This window comes from Chaetodon trifascialis, chromosome 14, assembly GCF_039877785.1.
Source record: "Chaetodon trifascialis isolate fChaTrf1 chromosome 14, fChaTrf1.hap1, whole genome shotgun sequence".
In the NCBI taxonomy this organism is placed as follows: Eukaryota; Metazoa; Chordata; class Actinopteri; order Chaetodontiformes; family Chaetodontidae; genus Chaetodon; species Chaetodon trifascialis.
In genome coordinates, this window is record NC_092069.1 from 12012249 (window position 1) to 12032142 (window position 19894).

Below are 19894 nucleotides of genomic sequence, written 5' to 3' on the forward strand. Positions count from 1 at the left end.
TATGAACCAGACATGAGTAAATGAAGCCTGAATAAGTCTGTTGATCAGAGCTTTTCACTCCACTGCCAGCAAACCAAGCGATTCTTTCTAATCATTAACTGATTGTTCACTGAGAAATACTCAGATCTATTTAAATTATGATTGATCAGTTTCATTGATCCAGATTTAAATGTTACCATCAAAATGTGTGCTTCATGCTGCAAGCCCACGTGGTTTATCACAGTTCACAGTGAACAGGGGCCCCTGGTGGTGAGGACTGCTCACTACCAAGTGAGATGACTGAGAAGGGAAGAAAGAACACAACTGCAAATGATTTTCTGCTTAAACAGTGATGCTACAATGTAAACAATGCAAATGCTGTTTATTAATATTTTAAAAATGTTATTTTATATCTACATATTAGATATAATCGAATATATATAATATATATATATAATGGATCTTGTGGGATCTTGCATAAGAGGTCCCTGTCTCTCCTATTCTCAGTTTGTAGATGTCTATATTTATAGAGTCCTGCGCCCCGGGACGCAGGACTCTCCTTAAATTATTATAGACTCGAATTGTGGCGGGGTTTTGGCGCCACCCTGTGGACATGGTGGGTAATCTCAGTTTGTTTCGACTGCTGCTTCTGCTCTTAGCTTGATGAAGGTGATTCCAGCTAATGTGGAGGTCAGTATCTATCTATCTATCTATCTATCTATCTATCTATCTATCTATCTATCTATCTATCTATCTATCTATCTATCTATCTATCTATCTATCTATCTATCACATTTCCATTTAATAACTTAAAATTCTGGTTTTTAATAAAAAAAGATTGAGGAAAAATAAGAGTACAGCACAATTTGTGGAAATTTTTGAGAGACAGTGAGACAATGAAACTAGTCTTGTTGTAAATATAAAGCAGTGGAATCAACTGCATACTACTACTACTACTACTACTACTACTACTACTACTAATAATAATAATAATAATAATAATAATAACAGAAGAACGTCAAATGCCTTTGCGAAAAGTATAAAATAGCTTTAGCATGCTAACGTTAGCTACGACAGTTAGCGCTATGATGTTCACCGACAAGACTAAGCGTATAACACATTAGCCTCGGCTCTTCTTTGTATATAGCGAGCGGTAATTAGCAATAGCATGCTAACAGGCTAAACTAAGATGGAGAACATGAAGAACATAATACCTGATAAACATCCCCATGTTACCATCTTCACTTTGAGCATTTAGCTCGAAGCACCACATAATAGCTTGATAGGTTGAATGTAATAAAATAAAAATAATTAAAATGTAATTACTACTCAATTTACATTGCCCTGATGCCTTCAACTGCATTTGTAGCTCAAGTTAAATCACGAGTTGGACTCTGAACCACTTAGGTCACCATTAGTTCCCAGGTATTAACTTTTTAGGGGGCACTCAACATGAAACACAAACATTTTCTCAATACATTTCTTACTTTAATTCTAAAATAACTCAAATACTCGTAGGCTAAAACGTGTTGTAAAGAGCTTTTGCTCATTAGCAGGATTGACTCATGTAAGCTATGTGGGCTTGTGTGGCTAAAAAATGTAGCTGAGAAACTGGTAACTTTCAAAAATGCGTTTGTTTCCATAACGCTCTGTAAATTGCAGAGCTGTGACTCTCAAGTGACTGCTTTCACCTCTACTGCTCTTCTTGAGATGCCTGTGGCATTTGTCTGCCAGGCTGCCTGTGTGCTGCATCTCATTAGCTCTCAGACTTGGCTTTGGCAAAGGCAGCATGCCGTGCATGAAGAATTGTGGGAAATTCAGCAGGCAACCCCCCCCCCCCAGTCTTTAGGAAGCTTCTTTAGTAGTTTAAACATGTAGTCTGGAGCACGTAGGAGACGCAGCTGTTGAAGCTGAAGTGGGAACAAACAACACACGCATGTCATTTATGATGTCTGGATTTATATAGTGCTATGTCTAGATGTGAAGGAGGAGCTCTTATCAGTAAAGGAGTGATTCAAGAAGCAAAACTGTATGATTTTCTTTCTTCCTCTTCTCCCATCTCGATAGGTTGGGACACAAGGATATAACGTAAAAGAAATCTGAAAGCAGCCACACAGAAAACATATTCTACATAATTAAATTTCACAAAAATTCTCATCAAAAACAGAGACAGGCATCTCTTTTCAACATATTTTTAGTTCAAAAACCTTCATTTAGCACAAATTACCAGCACAAAGAAAGACCCATTTGCCTTATATACCCAAGAGGATATTATAAAACTATAATCATATTACCAATCCAGCATTGTATATGAAAAAGGAAAAGAAAGTATAATAGTGTAGATTTGCTTTGGTTGCCAAGCATATGATGACACACATACACAGAAGAAACAACAACATAACATCAATTAAGCAATGGCGATGATTTACTTTCAAATTCAGAGTGTGCGTATGTGGGGAGGGTGACAGGATTTAACTAGCATGCTTTGAGCAGAGGATAAGTGAGGAGGGGAAAGAGCAAGTGCTTTAGAGAGGGCGAGAGTGAGCGAGAGAGCATATGTGCAGGAGGGTGGGAGGGTTGGAGAGAGAGAGAGGGAGAGAGGGAGAGGACAAGCGGATGGGTGCTGTGAAATCCGTTAACAGGGGAGCTCTGTGCGTTTGTTAGACGTCTTGGCTGCTTGCCCAACTTAGCTCATTGTAATCGAGGCATGATCGTCGACTCCAAGCAGCCTTCTCCGCCGCCTCGGCTGCCTCGCGCCTGGACCCAGCCCAGCTCTCACCGCTGACATGGAAAGACCCGTGAGTGCCTTCTCTCTCCTTCCCCGCTCTCTTCTCATCGCACACTCTCCGTCTCTCTCTCTCGCTCTCTGCTATCAGGTTCCCCCCTTCCTCTGCTGCTCTGTCGCAGATTTAGCTGTGGCTGCATGCTGCGTTTCAGTTGTGTCTCTGGCTGTTGTGGCTCCTGTAGGTGGCTGGAACGCTGGGTAGGGAGGAAGCCTTGGCAGCTTTCTCTCTGCAGGGCCCCCTCCTCCCCTCTGCCTGGCTGTCCGGGCATGGGTGCCGTCCGCTGGCAGACCCACAACGTCTCTGTGTGTTTTGTGGTTGTGTGTGCATGTGTGCACATTAGCCTTGCCGCTACACAATCACAGAGCTGGCCAGGACGAGCCCAGAGGGGTACTGTCCCCCCCAGTCTGGTTTGTGGAGGCCAGCGTTCACTTCAGTCTCCGCCATTGGCCTTGCTGTGATTCGGAATCGGCAGCGTGTCTCTTCATTGCGCCTATTCTTGGTGGTATGTCCTCACGGTCTGTTGTGTTTGGATACCCTGACAACTAGAAGCTGTGAGGTAGCCACTTTCCAGCCTGCTGCCTCTCTGAGTGAGTTACAACTTTTCTCATGCTCACCGTGTCTTCGTAGGTTCCACACAGTTGCCTTCAGGATGTGACGATTGTGTTATTTTGATAAAAGTCTGTGCTGACACCTTACATTTAAATGTGGCCCAATGTCTCTCACGATTACATTTGAATGTAGTTGTCGAACTCACACTGTTCAACAACATCTCAGCGGCGACTAGTCTTTGCAGGCTTAACAGTGGCGGCGATGGAAAAAGCACCAAAGAATTTCTTGCAGCCCCTATGTGATGGTCTTTGTGCGCTTGCTAGCCATGAGTCATCATTCTGTGCTTGCAATATCACATATAAGCAGCCTTGACTCTCTTGTTGTCACTGGGGCAACAGTAGAGGATGACTGACTCACTTTGGCACCTCTACTTCCTGTCTCTGTCAAGACGATTTGACCCGTCTGAATGATTTACACAGAGTGCGGAGAACGGTGGACTTCAAAATGAATTATGTTTTTTCACACTTTCAACAAGCAGCAGTGGCGACTTTTCTATTTAACGGCGTTGTTGTCACCTCTCCTCGGCTGTTAATAACAAGAGATGATGCCAGCATTGATTCAAAGAGGGAAACACTTCAGCCGATTGAGCAGAGAGCTCCATATTCGACAATGATTGTTGTTCATTGAGTATTGTTGTTTTTGTGCTGAATGCAGTATTTGTGATGATGTGAAGAGAAGAGAAGAACATCCTCCAGGTGCTGGCTGGCAATTGGCAAACTGCAGACACAGGGATGAAAGTTTCAGACTTTTGTTTGTCTGTCACATCGCTTTCTGTTACACATCCCACGGATTTATTTATATTAAAACTTCAAGCATAAACTAAAAGCTGAGCTCAAGTGAGCAGTTCACTTGAAAATAGAATCATTTTTTCCTCTTTGGTCTCATTACCGAGGGCATGTTTTATGTGAGGCAGGAGCTGCCTTGTGACCAGTCCTCATGCTGGCACCTCATGTCAGCGGTTTAAAGGAATAGTTCAACATTTTGGGAAACACAGTCATTAGTGAGATGATCAGGTCATGACCACTCTCATGGCTATATCTTAAATATGAAGCTACAGGCAGCAGCTGGTTAGCTTAGCTTAACACAAAAACTGGAAACAGGAAACAGCTAGCTGTGCCCTGTGCGAAGGTAACAAAATCCATCTATAATCAAAGGTAAGGTTTTTGTATGTGGTAATGTTTCTGCTGCCTTCAGACTTCACACTGATGACAAGACTCCAGGAAGTTATGCCTGCATGCTAATCTAAGCTAACCGGCTGCTAGCTGTTGCTTCATATTTACCTACTGACATGAGCTTTCCATCAGTCTTCTCACCTAACTCTCGCCAAGACAGTGAGTAATTGTACTCTCCAAATGTCTCACTATTCCTTAAAACAGCATAGTGCTTGTATTGCAGCTTCTTCTTTCTTGGCATCTGTGGCATGTCCTCATGACATGTATGACGTGATCTTGCTCTTTAAAGAAGGTAGCATCCTCTGTCTTAACCATGCTGCAGTGAGGACTTGATCATTCACCAGTCTTCTGAGACGTGTTCCCTTTAGCTTGCACTACAGCCAGATAAAGGAACCACGCTCTCTCCACTCACATATCCCACTGCACCAACCTAAGACGACACAGGCCAGACTGGAGAGGGGACATTAAGTTACTGCAGGCTAAAGGAAATGAGATCTCTGTGTTGGACATGGTTGATACCTCATCATTATTATACCTCATTGCTTATTTTGAATATTTATGCACATTCCTTCTAACTCAGCAGCTCTCTTGCACATGTTTGCAGAGGGTACGGCAGGTTAAGGAGAGATTCTCTTGAAAGGAATCGTTAACACATGCCTAGTTTTTGGTGCCTCTTGTAGTGTGAGGAGGCATGCTGACCACACTGGGATGTTTCAGATGCTCTGCATATGCATTCTTCCTGTGTAACTGAGCTTCGTAATGAATGCTCCATCTGTGGCAGGTGTGAGGGTGTGTTCGTGTTGTGTGCTGTTGCAGCACATGCAGTAAGTTTGAAATGAGAGGGTACTTTTTACTGTAACAATGATCTGATGTGTCTCTTTCCAGACCTCCAGTGACATGATGCCCAAGAGGGATCATGAGAGAGACGTGGAGCTGGACAAGAAGATCGAGGCTCTCCGCAGGAAGAATGAAGTGCTCATGAAGAGGTACAAGGTAAGGACAAGTGCTCGCAGGCAGAGAAGTCCAAACTCTCAGTGGTCATCATCAGGTGTAGAAATACAAGTCTGGGACATGTTTCTTTTCTGTGAAAGCCTGCAGTGCTTTCAGACTTCCTGATTAGTTTGTTGTCTTCGTTGAGTTGCATTTAGGAGGTGGAGGAGGACAGGAAACGGGCAGAAGAGGAAGGAATGGCGCTGCAGAGCCGTAAGGGCAAAGCTGATGATCTTACCATCACAATCAGCAAGTCCACCAGTGTGAGTTTTCAGCATGAGGCGATGGATTAAGGACTGTAATAATACTAATTCCACAAAGCACTGCCATTGTTACTGACAGCACATAGTCCCAATTTGTTTCTGAGGAAAAGATGTTTCAAACTAAACTCTGAATATTTATGAGATGTTCTTGTCTTTGGTGAGCAGGATAATCGCGTGGTGGTGACGAAGCCTTTTAGCGGTGGATCACCAGCTGGAAAAGGTCAGCCTGATGCCGGGCCCGACTGGGGGGAAGAAGGCCCACCGCAAGGTGCTGGCCGAGGTCACAGGAAGCAGCTAATGGTCACTATGGCTGGCAAAAAGGTAAATACACTGCAGCGCCAGTTTCCACTCAAAGAGTGAGGGAAAATATAGGAGACCCCAGAGCCCCTGTAGTTTAACTGTAATAAATGAAACAGTAAAACAACAGCAATCCCTCATTCAAATCAGTAAGTGCCCCGAGCTGAAAGCAATGTAATAAGCAGTCAGCCAAAGTATCACGACTTGATAAAGAAAGCAGGAGCACTTAAGAATGATGGATATGCAGCATTTTGCATATGTAAAAGAATTCCTCTGTAAGAGTCGAACGCAGTCAATCACTGCACAGCTCGGTCGTGTCAGACAACACTTGAGGAGACTGAATTGAAAATATTCTGAGCATTATATAATATGAACTATTTACAAGACCTGTATATTTATCAAAGTCAGAGCTTTTACTGGTGAGATTGCTGTAGGTATATCTGCTGCTCAGCATGTGCTTTATTTCCAGGACATTTACTTTTTTTTATTTCATTATTTTATAATGTTTCTGGTTTTTAATTTAGTGACTCTTTTGTGTTTGAATTGGGTCAGCACTCAAAGCCTGTTTACTGTCACTTGGTACCACAACTTCCTAATGAATCTGTATATTCGTGGTGTAGTTTATAAAATAGGCTAAATATGCCCGTTACCTGCTCAACCAAGCTGTGAGAGTCATCAACAAGAGAGTATACTGCCACACTAGCAGCTTTGAGAACTACTGCAGTGCTTTGAGCAAAATGCTAACATTAGCATGCTAACATGCTCACAATAGCAATGCTGAAATAGGCCTGTTTAGCAAGTAACGTTTACATGTTCGACATCTTGAGGTACAGCTGAGGCAGATGGGATTGTCAGCAGGTATTTGGTATTGGACTAATTGAAATTTTGGAATATCAACTTGCTGGTGGCACTAGAAGAGAAGTCTGAGGATCGCCAATGTCATCAAGGATATATTTTCTGGCTACCATTGATATCTGTATCGCATTTCATGGCAGGGCATCCAAAAGTTGTTGAGACATTTGATTCTGGTGGACTGAAGTGGGCCAACTGACGTAACTGTCCAAGGAGACATGCTGCTGGCATGGCTAAAAAATGGCCTGTATAGAGGCCAGCTGGGGTCAGGGGTAAATGTTTTGATTTGTGCACATGAATACTGTATCTGTAAAAATTTTGTATTACAAAGTAGTTTGTTCCCTCAGGTTCATTATTCTTGTGTACGACTTGGACACGATAAGGACCGGCACTCTTATATGACATTGCACATCGCCACAGTTATGATACTCTAATTTGAGTAACTGTCTCTTCAGGGTAAGAGGGTGGTGAGTGAGAGGCCAGAGAAGAGGCCGGGCCCTGCTGACATCAAGAGCCCTACAGATGACGGTCAGACGAAGCGCTTGGAGTCAGCGGGGAGGGGGAAGCAGCCACCTCACATGACCAAGAGAGATGCAGCAACGCAGGTCTGAATCAGACACTCTGAACACTCCAGTGATCATACGCTTCAGCATTCACCCTCAAGTCTGCTTCCACGCTCACACCCCCCTTTGTTCATTCTCTCATGCGGCACTGACGTGTTTTACATAGATGTCAGACATGTCGGCTGGACACACCCATCCACAATGGATAGAGCACAATGGTTCGTGGACAGGAGGTGGACTGGCTGGTGTGGGATTAACGGAGGGGAGCCGCTAATAGAGCTGGTGGTGGAGAAGAGGCATCGCGGTACCATATCTTAACAAATGGAGAATGTTCGAAAGGCCTGGATGGCTATTTCTTTTTTTTTTTTTGACCCTGGCCTTATGGGTACTTATTTTATCTTCTCCCTCTGAGGAGCATTTAGGCGAAGAAAAATCCCTCTCTGACCATGAAAGATAGTTGGTGATCCCAACAAAAGACCTTAGCAATAGTATGAGGTCGGAGATACTATGTTTAACATCAGTAGCTTTACAATACACTGCAGGTCTCAGATCAAATGCCGAATGCAGATAGGCGAAGGCACATGTGCACATGCAGTACCCCCGGCTGGGCTGTGAAATGCCACACTGACAGTGACCTTAGGCCCCCCGGGTATGCAGAAACTCTGAAACAGCTGCTCTGCCTCAGTCTGAAGCCTGACACACACACACACACACACACACACACACACACACACACACACACACACACACACACACACACACACACACACACACATACATCCACACACACGCACGCACACAAGCTGCTCAATCAATAATTTGATGCACTGCACAGACAGCTGATCCTCACCAGTGTAAACACAGACACTGTTTGTTGAAGTGGTCTCTGGACGCAAAGCCAGCGGAACCTCTTTCCTCATACATGTACATGTATCTGCCCCTGATTGGCTGATAGGCGGAGGGCTGCTCACTGGCCCGTCTGAGCTAATGTGCACTAAATCTACGGGCTGAACAGGCTGTCCTCTTGCCTTTATTTCTGGCCCGGTTGGTCGGTCCCCCTTTATTTATCATGTTGACTGAATCAGCACTTGAACAGTGGCCAGCGCTCCAGTGCACCAGTCATCTGTGAATCCCAGAGACCTGGTTTCCATGTGGTCGATGTTTACACAACCAGCATCATTTAACATGGTTTATGAGCGCGACGGGGAAAACTCTGTGAAAAGGTGTTGATGGGTGCAGAAAATGTCATTGATCTATCTGGCAAGTGTTAGGAAAATATTTGTGCTGAAATGAGCCACAGTAACGTGCGCATTGCTATGCTTTTGCCCTGCCTTTGAAATATTTTTCTTGTGAGTGTGTGTTGGAAACCCTGGAAATAAATAATGACTCTCTGAGAGGGGTGTGGCTATTTGGCAGCGTCTTCGGCAGATTGTAATGCCTGGAACTGTTCCATGACTAGGCTGTCAGTTCACACTCATGAGAGAGAGGTAGACAGGAGAAAGGAAATGTAGAGTGAGGGGGAAAAAGCAGATAGAAGGGGAGATACTCCTTGGAGCCCACCATCTGTTTCCGGCCTCCATTTCTGCTCTCTGCAATCTTAAGTGGTCTGCTCTCCTCTGGCACGATTGTTTCTCCATTCCCACCACCCTGAAAGGGCCGATTTGATCTAATTAACATTCGACTGCCTTCTCACGCTGAAACGGCTCATTATGCTGCCAAAGAGATGGGCCTGGCGAGGTGCCGGCAAAGGGTCAGAGAGGGAGAGGAAGAAGGAGTGAGAGAAGAAAGAAGTAAAGGAACTAGGTAGTCAGGCGTCTTTTGTGTTTGTGTATAAGCCAGACCGGGTAGGAGAGGAGTGCGCACGAGTGTGTATGTGGGTGTCATTGTCTGTCGGTGCACTAGACCACTCTGTCCAGCATTCATTGTCTATTCCCCCCTCAGCTGTTCATGCAAGTGTTGCTTTTAATGGCAACATGACTCATCCACTGTGTTCGCCAGAGCACATCTTTGCTGTCAGAAATACACGAGAGCCAAAATTCACATGATTCTCTACCTGCAGCAAGATGACTGTCATTTTCCAAACCACTGAAGTTCAACCACCTGCAGACTGCACTCTGCTCTGATGACCTCATTGCAGAGCACATGTTTAAAACTGAACCCCAGGTGCCAGTTTGGTCTGTGGCACCATAAATCCACTTGGGGGCAGTGCAGGCCTCTTAATCTTAATGTCTGGGCCCTCGCTTGATTTCCTTTTACTGTCAACGGCAGCGGTGATGTGACTCTTTACAACCGTGTTTAATTGGCTGGCAACAAGTTGCTGTGTCATCCTTATTGTTGTTATGCTCATCTTCCCTTTATTTCTTGTCTCTCCTCTCTGACAGGAGGTTAAACAAGGGCAAAAGCGCACTGAGGAGCATCACAGGCTTTCAGAGCAATGCCAGGTACCACATCCACACACCTACCTAAACGCCCGTAACATATCAACACACATAATGACATTGTGATCTCGAAAACGTGTCCTTCTTGGGATCTGAGAAAACTCATGAGCTTAAGGGTTTTATCTCAGGCTCACAATGATCCACGATTCACTGGAATGACAATTGCCGTGTCAAACATGGTTTCCGTATGACGGCACCTCCGCATGAGCACACAAAAGATACAGAGAAATGCAAATGTGCCCTAAACCGTCATCACAAACATTCACATGCAGAGAGGCACAGCACGTTGCCACGCACACCCCTTCCCCCTTTTCAAGCACTTGTCCCCATCTGCCTCCCGCTGGCTCACGTGTTAACGTTGCTGGAGTAGCTCAGAGCTGTCTCGCAGATCAGGCGTGCGATAAACAGGCTAACTGGGGAGGCTTGGAGGACAGGCTTCAAAGGCCCGCTGAATACGCCACATGACAAGTGATACTGTTCATGCCGCTCTGTAGTCCTGCTCTCTCTCAGCATTGGCTAGACCCGTCCGCCCCATCTACCTTGGCTCCTGACAACCACCCTGCGAGGCCTCATGGAGGTGAGAAATTGAAAAGTGCTAATTAGTGGGGCGGCTGGAGTGACAGCAGAACATGGCCTGCTGGAACATGCAAGAAGCGCCCTCCCTTGTGGCCCCGGTGTCCTCCAGGGGACCAGAGGAGAGGGAGTGAGAGGAGATGGAAAACAGAGGGATGAGCACAGATGCCATGGTCTCCGATAACTGCACACAGGAAGGCAACATGTTTACTTGGCTGTGATTGGTCCACACCTGCGGGGAAAACATCACCCTTCATGGTTTCTTACCGGCTGTTTTTGCCTCTGTCTGACATAACGTGCAGAGCAGCATGTACGTTTGTTTCCCTTTTACTCAGAGATCACACAGTTTTTATTTTTCTCAAGACAGCGACATCATCTCCCTCCTGCTGCATAAAAAACCAAACACAGATGAGCACTTTCTCTCCGAGATTGTCTGTTACTTGATTTCCCCTGGAGCACAGCAGCGTTTGCAGTCCTTGTTCGCTCCAGCACTTTGTAACAAGAGCACACAGTCTCTGTCCCCTTTGATGTGTTAAAGAGCTTGCATCAGATCTCAGTTTAGTATTACAGTAGTGAGCAATGCTTCCTGCTCTCATCACAGTAATCAATAACGAGGTTAAGAGGGGAATGGAGGAAGCAGACCTAATTGCGTTTCTTATTATTCTGTACTTTCCCTGGAATATTGTCTCAAAGAACTTGATGGTGTTGCCTTGCAGTTGTCACTGCAGAGAAACCAGAAGCTGTTTGAAATCAAATAGGAGCTGACTGGAATGAATGACCAACCAGAGGCCATCATTAATATTTACAGTGAGGCAGCAAAAGGCATTTACAGTAATGTGGAACGTGCCAGACATGTCCGTCTTTGTCTCTTTGTTTGAACTCCATGGATCTGTGTGTTGCCCTGTAGCTATTCAATAATTGTTTAGAGATGAGAAGCTGCTCTTGTTTATGACCACCCATGCTTAATGTGAGGCTGTTGTTAAGCTTGTTCCCTTCACTGCTCTGATTATTGTGTGACGCTTCAGATGTATTATAATCTGAGTCGTGCAGCTGTTTAATTCGGTCATGTTTCAATGCCCACTTTTCATTAATGATGCGTGGACAGCGCCATGATATAAATCTACATGCAGCAGCTTCCTTTTCTGCACTAAAATACACTGAACTGTTTTGTGTCTGCGAAGGAGCCTGAAGGCCCGCAGACCAGCACAGACCTCAACATCCCCACATCGAAAGAGGAGCAGGAGGAGTATCTGCGGTGGAAGAAAGAGCGCGAGCAGATTGATCGGGAGAGAGTGGCACGCCACAAAAACGCCAAGGGCCAGTGGAGACGGGCGTGGGACATGGACAAAACTGAGAACATGTAAGACTTCTAGCCCTCAGACGCTTCATGTGCTGATGTCTTAGATTTCTTACAGTTGCTTCTTCATTATTTTCCTTTCACTTTAATAATAATAATAATAATAATAATAATAATAATAATAATAGCATAGTGCTAATGATTCCCCCTCAGTTTTTTGCTAATAGAGTTACACACTGGAACTACCATCATTTTGTGGCCACAAATGTACTTTTTATGTTTTCTTTTTTCTTTTCTTTTTTTTTTTTTTTACAAATTTAACAAGCAGAATGATGAAGAGATCTGTTAAATAATGAGCATTAGTCTTTATTCTAAGCTAAACTCTGGCTGTAGCTTCATATTTAACTGACAAAGATCAGAGTGGTATCTCTAGCTAATCCCCTGCCTAGCTAACAGTTAACAATCCTAACTGCTTCTCTCCTCTTTCATTTCTGAAGTCAGTGAAAAGCTTCATTCATTTTTAGTGCAGCTGTAGATAAGGGACAAACTAACCTTGAAGAACAGCCTGTTTTTTCTGGTTAGATTATTGCAGTGGAAGAATCCATTAGCAGAGCTATCTGGATTACTTGTCCAACCACATCATCACAAGGCTAAACAGCATCAAGTCACAGGATGTTGCTAAATGAGTGCATAACCAAATAATTACGTTTCAGTCAAATTGTGTCATTGCACAAACAGTATGTAATGGTATTTTACTTTAGCTTTGTGTGTTCTCACATTTTGAAGGCTCAGCTTGATCACAGCTTCCCTGTTTGTTTCAAGTGTTTGCTCCATTTCAAACAAACCACGCCATAGTACAAAGAGCGCTGCAGAGTAAATTAATGTGCTGTTTAAGGGAGCATCAAAATGTAAAGAGACAAGGGAGGAGCGGCTATTTTAAGCTTGGGATAAGGGATGGAATGCCTTGCCTTATTTGGTGAGGCTTAAACAAGGCCCTTGGGAAAGAATAGAAGAGGAAATGTGTTTCTGATTCAACAGTTTAGATGGCCTCACTGCATGTGAAATGCAAGGGCGTGACTCATGGAGCAAAACCTCACTGATTCTGTAAAAATCTGTAAAAAAAATTTAGGCCCATAATAAATGAACAGTGATGATACTGAAATGTCAGAAGAGCCTGTTGATGGGGGTGGAGATGGGCTGTTATGTCACCTGAACAAAAGATTATTTTTAGACATGACCAAGACCTGCATTACTTTGTGTTTCTGTCTAAACTGAATCTCTGTTTTAAGGTTTTCAGATAAATCCCTCCCCGACAGAGACTGGGGGCCTTCCAGCCGAGGTGAGACATTCGCAGAGTCCAAACCGAGGACGTGAGGAATAAGACCTTTCACAGCAAAATGTGATGATAACATGTGTTTCAGTGTCATCATTCTCTTTTCCTCCATTGTTTAATCGTTTTTTTTCCAGGTGGACGAAATGCTAGAAGAGGACAATCCAGGGCAGGCACTGATTCAAGAGGTATTCCACACTTGAATATTATTTATTTATTAGCTTACTGCCTTAAAATCATCATATAGCATCAGAAAAGCAGAGATTTGTGATTTTTTTTCCCTGAAGTCTCAGTGAAACAGCGTTCTCAGAGTGTCTTGCCACTAAAATTAAATAATTAAATATTTTTCATGTTGAAACAGGATATTTGTGTGGGACATAATTCACGTAGGGAGGAAGCAATTACACATGCCCGATTGGTTGTCTCGTGGCTTTTTATCTAATCTTTCTTTTAACTGTGACTTCTTCTGTCCTAGGTTATGAGAAGCGAGGAAAAGACAAGGGAGCTAAAAACGTGCTCGTGATGAGCAGTAAAGCAAAAGGCATAGATCGTCTGACGGGGAGAGCCAGGAGGTCAGTAACAGTATCATCTGCATTAGCGCCACGCACACAGCCTTCATCTGACCGTCTCTCACCACAGCCTCAATTGAGCGCTGCGAGAAAACATACTTTAAGTGAAACACACAAAGTGAAAGTTAGAATTTATGTTGTTTTCTTGCACTGTGCCCTAATGTACAAATTCCCTTGGACATCATGGAGGATTTAGAAGTTGTGGCGGCTGACTAAATAACCCAAAAGGCCTCATTCCCGCCTCCCCACATTAATTCCTTTCTCCCCCAGCTGTTTTGAAACAAGCTACTGTGCTGGTTGCTGTGGAGGCTTTCAGGCTGTGTTACACAAGCATTGCTCATAATCTCAAAAAGCCACAAAGCCACAGAACTGGAAGTGAGGCAGTGTTGCCTTTCAGTGTGAAAGTGTAACGAAGCAGATGATCTTCTCTCTATGTGTGTCTCAGTGATGGAAATAGATGATGGCCAAGGGACAGTGCAAAAAGCAGTGTCTTGAGCGTTGTTTTCAGGCTGTGCTGGTATCACAGCCAGCAATAGACTCGACAGTACTGAGGGGCAGCCAATTAAGACTACAGCAGCTGAAACCAAAGCGAACCCAAACGTAACAAAATCCACCTGCCAGCACCTCTAAAGCTCACTAGTTAGCACATCATATCTCACCTATTTAATCACTATGGAAGTGTAAAAATGACAAAAAGGTGTTTTTTTGAACATGGTCATGTGTGGAACTATTTCCTGATCATGCACAGTGACTCCTTTCCTCTCTGTTTTTTGTATGCATTTAACAAATGGGACATATTGTGTAAAACAGTGAACTTTATCTTTGCTTTGTCAATCTTGACATCTAACTCTCAGCAAGAAAGTGAATAAGTGCACATTTTAGATTTATTCCTTTGTATTAGCTTGGCTCCAGTTAGCTTTGGTCAAACTATTTCTTTACTATAGAGTTTGCTCTTGCATATTGTGATGTTGACAGAATAATGGAAGATACACAGCCCACTATCTCTGCATTGTCACAGAATAGCCTTTGATAAACCCCCCTTTATTTTTCAGATGGCAGGCAAATGAAGAAGGGGAGAACCAACAGGTGAGACTTCAAACTTGTGCGAGTGTAAATCTGAATTGTTTGATAAATGGCACTAAAGAAGCAGAAACACCTTGTTGTGCTCATCTCGTCCTCTAGACGTCTGACACAACATTAGAGGAATTCTTGGAGGAACTTGACGCCCTCACAGATCCTGAGGTAGAGGATCAGAGAGACTCAAAAACGAAGCTGTCGCCCAGCCCGGATTCACTGAGTAAATCCGAGGCCTCATCCCCTCGAGGTTTAGAGAAGAAAGTTCGCTTCTCAGAGGAACTTGTGCAGGGGGCTCACACAAGGCAAGCCACAGGCTCTCAGGACTCTGGCAGCTCAGAATCGAGAAGTCTGAGCTCCTTAAAAGCTTCCTCACCTAAAAAAAAACAAGAGCCACAGCAGCCTCTTGAAAGTGCCACGCAGGATGATGGTAGGCCTCAGGATCAGGGGGGTGGTCCGTCTGTACATCCTGTTGCCCAGCAGCAGGCATCGGAAACTGAATGTACTAGAAAAGACAGCAACCTCCCCTCAGCTCCCATCTCCCCCTCCCCTGAAAAAGCCTGTGCCTCTTTAGAGGAGAGCTCTGTCCAGCCTGTAGAGCTTGCCAAGTGCAGCATCAGCAACACAAACACAGGTATGCAATAGCTTATCCTGACTTTCTGTGGCAGTACATTAGGATTGTGTAACACAGAAGCCCATTTTACACCAATGTCATGAAAAAAGATCGTGTAAGTCATCATGAGAGACTTAAAATAATGACGTGGTATCTCAAAATAATGACGTAGTAGCTTAAGATAATTACTTAGTATCTCAAAATAGTGAGAAACTCACCCAAAATAATGGCTTAGTGTCTCAAAATTAAACTTAGTCATGATTTTGAGATATGAAATCATTATTCTGCAGGTTTCTCATTATGAAAGGATCTTTTTTTCACCACATTGGCAGACATGGGCCTCCATAGTGTATAACTAAGCTAACGTTGGTTTTCTTTTCAAAGAGGAACTAATAGACTCCGGTCTGTCTGTCCTGAGCCTGGAGTCAGGAGAAACACACCCAACACACTCTACCAGCAGTGACAAGGTCAGTGTGAGAGACAGGAAGAGGGATGGGAGAATCAATAGATGTGTAAATGGACTGATGGAGGAAGTGCAAATGGATGATGAGTTAAATGGATGAAGAGAGGGAGACAGGCAGTGTATCTGTGCTGCAGCAGTGTGTTATCCAATTTTGGTTTAAGTGTATTCACCAGGCCTCTTGTGGTGCAGGAGAAATAGCCTCTCCATCTCATCCACCGCTGAAATAACACGATAAGATGTAACAAAAGAGAAGCAGTGGCCCAAAAATACATAAACTGACCATGTGAATTATGAAAAAGAAATCAGTTGTAACTGATACGTTTGTGTTTATTTTTGTCTTTTTTCAGGCAAGAGAGCACGGGAAGATCGTTTGACATTTTCAGGATGTAAATACTGAAACCAAATGACAGAAACGCAGAGCCGAGCCTCTTTGTATTTGGATGCATCGTTTTGCTTCAAGTAGCTCATTTGAGACGCCCTGTTTATGGCTTACACACAAAACCATGGTTTCATTTTGCTGTGGCGTGTCCAACCTGTGGAAGTTTTCAAATATCTCAGATTTGACGTAGGAATGGTGAACATTTTTCCCTGCTCAAATATTTTTACATCCAAGCACTTTATGAGTATAAAAGCATGTGTACTGACACATTATTCAGTATGTTAGTATGCGGCTTGTGTGCAATATCATTGAATGTTTACATTTGTATGGAAAATGTCGAGGTACGCCAGTGTTGGGTAACGTTACCTTGAAAAGTAACTTGTTACATTACAAGATTACTGCCATTAAAAAGTCATTTGTTACATTTCAGCATTACCTCCTGAGGAAAGTAGCTCATTAGAGTACTTTTACATTGCCAAGGATTCCTTATATAGTCCAGGGGGTGCATAGCCTCCTGCACGTCCATCTTTGAATGTATTGACTCTGTCATTGCGTAGCCAAGCCTATAGTCTGTAACTCTGCAGGCTAGTAACAGGAATGACAGATGCAGTATCCCCTTTGCAGCTCTTTATTAAGGATTATGTTAGATTACAAGTAAACATAAAATCAAGAAGTTCATACATGATATTTTTCTCTGCTGTTCAACTACATTGAAACAAGGTGCATCATCTGAAGTACATAAAAAGTAAGTATCAGCAAAATAGGGCAAAAGTTTAACAGTAACTGCTTAACTAAATAACTGATTACTTGAATTGCAGTTCAGCAAAAAAGTAATCTGTGTACTCTAACATGTTACTTTGTAACACGTTGCCCCCAACACTGAGGTACGTATCAGGAGGCTAGCTAATCATTTGCACTTAGGTAGCCCTTGAAAATTAACTTCAGCCACAGTCAAATTATCTAGTGCCTGAATCTGCCTTCGAGGTATTTAATAAGAGATGAAGTCTGTGTTATACGATGATAGAGTAGTGACAGACCTGCAGCAGAGTCTGTGTTTGTACACTCAAAACTTTGTGACTAGATATTATTTATTAACTGCTTCCAGCATCGGTCAATGGCCTTTTGCGAATCAAAAGTCAATACATTATTAAAGGGCACATTTGAGACCAAGACCTTGTTACGTTTCTAAAATATTACTGCTGACTGACAAATGTTTTTGTTGTGGGGAACATTTAAAGGGGCACTGTGGATTTTGCGCTTCAGGCTCAGTTTACTCGTCATGCTCAGTACTTCTCAGCTTGTTATAACTTTGTATCATGTCTTCTTCTGCTCTGAAGGAGCTTTGTTTAACAGAATAACCCTTGTGATATCATCAAAGTTATCTGAATTCATAGACCAGATATCTATGACAAAAAGCCCACATTACAAATAAATCAGGAATTTTCAGCCTCTGCTACACAGATTTAGACTGTTCTTTGTTTGTCTGTCTCTCCAAGCACTGAGCTAAACCACTGTAGTGCCCCTTTAATGTTAAGCTAACAGTCAGTTAATCGCAAAATCCATAATTGGCTGTTTCAAAACAAAACTCTTGTGATCAGTGACACCGGGGAGCTAAAATCTCAAAACTTGCCCTTTAATTGTTATTGTGTTGGCACAGGTTTACAGCTGAATCCCAATTATCTGGTCTTCCTCTTTATTAATATTATATGTTTCTATGCGCTTAATATGGAGTTGTCGCGTATGTCTGTACTTTTACAAAGTTAAACAATGAATCAAACACTAATTTAGGAGTTAAAATGTTTTTGTGAATAGTTAGCTCATGCTTTTTTTTAAAGTACCAGTGTTAAAGAGTCCAACCTTTTTCTTTGTTGAGGCTTTTGGGACTGACAGACTTGAGATCTGTGAGGGTTAAGCCTTTAGTCCACAGTCCAAACTCTGGGATTCAGCTGTAATGCTTGGCTGCCATGGTTTTGTCACTTTTTCTCTTTTCTATTCATGAAAGACAACTAATATTTTTGGAAAGCTTCATCCTTAAGATTTTAGCCAGTTGTTGTGCCTTGCATATTGGCTTCTTCAAATACTGAAGGTGTACCTTTATGTCATGCTTTGTATCATAACATACAGTAGTGTTCAACGTGCTGTGCTAAGTGCAGCGTCGGTATTGATTTTATTTATCTGTCTCTTCATTTGGACAGCAGAATGTCAGCTAGGATGATTTCTAAAGCGGTGTTCAAACAATGTCTACATGCATTATAGTAGCAGTTTTTTCCTCTGTGACGTATGGATTTGTTTTTATTTATTGCCAGTCTATTTTATTTTTTGGTATCAAGTGGCAACTACGGTATAATAAGGAGCCTCGCAAGAACTCTGTCCTCAAAGACGTTTTTGGCTTTCGTCAACGCTACAGTATAGTAAACAGTTATGTAACCTTAAGTAGAGAACACAGTGGATGGGCTCTGAGCTGCAGGGCCCTGTCAGCTTCAGCTGTGGTTACATAAAATACAAATCATCAGGAATCTAGTAGAAGCACACTGGGAAAAACAAGAGGTGAGTCACAAGGTGTGAGGCCAGTCCAGCCTCCAAGAGAGAAAACGTGCTGGTTTTGAATAGGGGCCTTATTCTGTATTATAAGTGGAGTTCGAATAGATGGTAAAGGAAACACCTGTTTGGAAAGCAGGTGGTACACATTACCTCTGAAGTATTTAAAATTCCCTGTGGGATTCAATTTAGTAAATTTAGGACAACAATAGAGCAGTTTGTCCTTGTTTAGCACTTGGTCATTTAGTCATTGGACATCTGCACTGTCACCTTGCTTAAATGTCAAATTTAAGAGGTGGTTCAATTGTCTTGCTCTACCTGGGCGTCCACTGCGGCCCTCCATGTGTTCACATACACTCGTAAATAAGGAATAAATGTGAGTGCCTGCGAATGAGCGCCTGTGTCAAAGTGTGATCCCAGCTTTTTACCATTCAGAGTGTTCACGCTAATTTAAATGTGTGCAACATGGCTTCATTCACTGTAGAACACTTTGGAAGGAGGCATACAGAGCACCAATAAAGTTTTTCTGTATTTCAAACTCAAATCATGACTGCCAGTTGTTTTGTTAAGCTCTTAGCTTCTCTCTCTCTCACATGCCACTGACTGATGCACCTGTGATAACGTAATGATGATATGTATGAGTCCTGTCTGTGGAGAGTTCGCCAAAAAAAACAAAAAAACAAACAAAACAAAACCCAAGGCCATTGCAGTGAGTGTCAGAGAGAAAAAGGGCAGATGTGACAGAAATGTAGAGCACCTCGGTCCACTGAGTCTGCCCTCATGTTGGATTTGATTAATTTCAGATGAGCTCCCTGCAGGGATGTCGCATTGGAAACGGCTCTCTCTCAGCTCTACAGGTGGGACCTCCCACAGGTGCTACTATTTTAATTATCTCCTCCCAAGGCTATCTCCACTGCTGCCTTCTGCCACCGACGCTGTTGGGCTTGTGAAATGCTGTACAGTGAATCTTCAGCCTCACTCTCATGAAATTTTCTTTTCTTTAGTTATCTGTAACACAAGCCTGAAGCTTTTTGATTCCAGTAAACGCTATTATAAAACAGTCCAAAGCACTCCTGGTTCACTTTGGTGCTAAGCTAGCTAATAGTTTG

The 19894-nt window shown here is 43.1% G+C and overlaps 1 protein-coding gene across 4 annotated transcripts; it reads left to right on the forward strand.

Moving 5' to 3' along the window:
* The first annotated feature begins 2558 nt into the window (after positions 1-2558).
* On the forward strand, positions 2559-19326 carry LOC139342133 (coiled-coil domain-containing protein 9B). Of its 4 annotated transcripts, XM_070979066.1 has the most exons (14): positions 2559-2777; positions 5432-5539; positions 5695-5799; positions 5965-6120; positions 7404-7553; positions 9893-9952; positions 11704-11882; positions 13109-13158; positions 13287-13337; positions 13625-13721; positions 14771-14804; positions 14901-15426; positions 15790-15872; positions 16216-19326. In XM_070979066.1, exons 1-14 carry the CDS (start codon positions 2766-2768, stop codon positions 16240-16242), a joined length of 1638 nt encoding a protein of 545 aa, XP_070835167.1. In that variant the 5' UTR covers positions 2559-2765; the 3' UTR covers positions 16243-19326. The 4 variants fall into 4 exon arrangements, with proteins under 4 accessions (XP_070835167.1, XP_070835165.1, XP_070835166.1 ...); XM_070979064.1 differs by lacking the exon at positions 16216-19326 and having other exon boundaries at positions 2620-2777; positions 15790-16034; XM_070979065.1 differs by lacking the exons at positions 2559-2777; positions 16216-19326 and adding an exon at positions 3233-3352 and having other exon boundaries at positions 15790-16034.
* Positions 19327-19894: the final 568 nt, after the last annotated feature.

Bases quoted from the DNA above. Each gene is read 5' to 3' on its own strand.
- LOC139342133 (XM_070979064.1), top strand. The intron at 13,338-13,624 runs GTATTCCACACT...CTTCTGTCCTAG, and splicing joins GGCAGGCACTGATTCAAGAG to GTTATGAGAAGCGAGGAAAA. The intron at 13,722-14,770 runs GTCAGTAACAGT...TTTATTTTTCAG, and splicing joins CTGACGGGGAGAGCCAGGAG to ATGGCAGGCAAATGAAGAAG.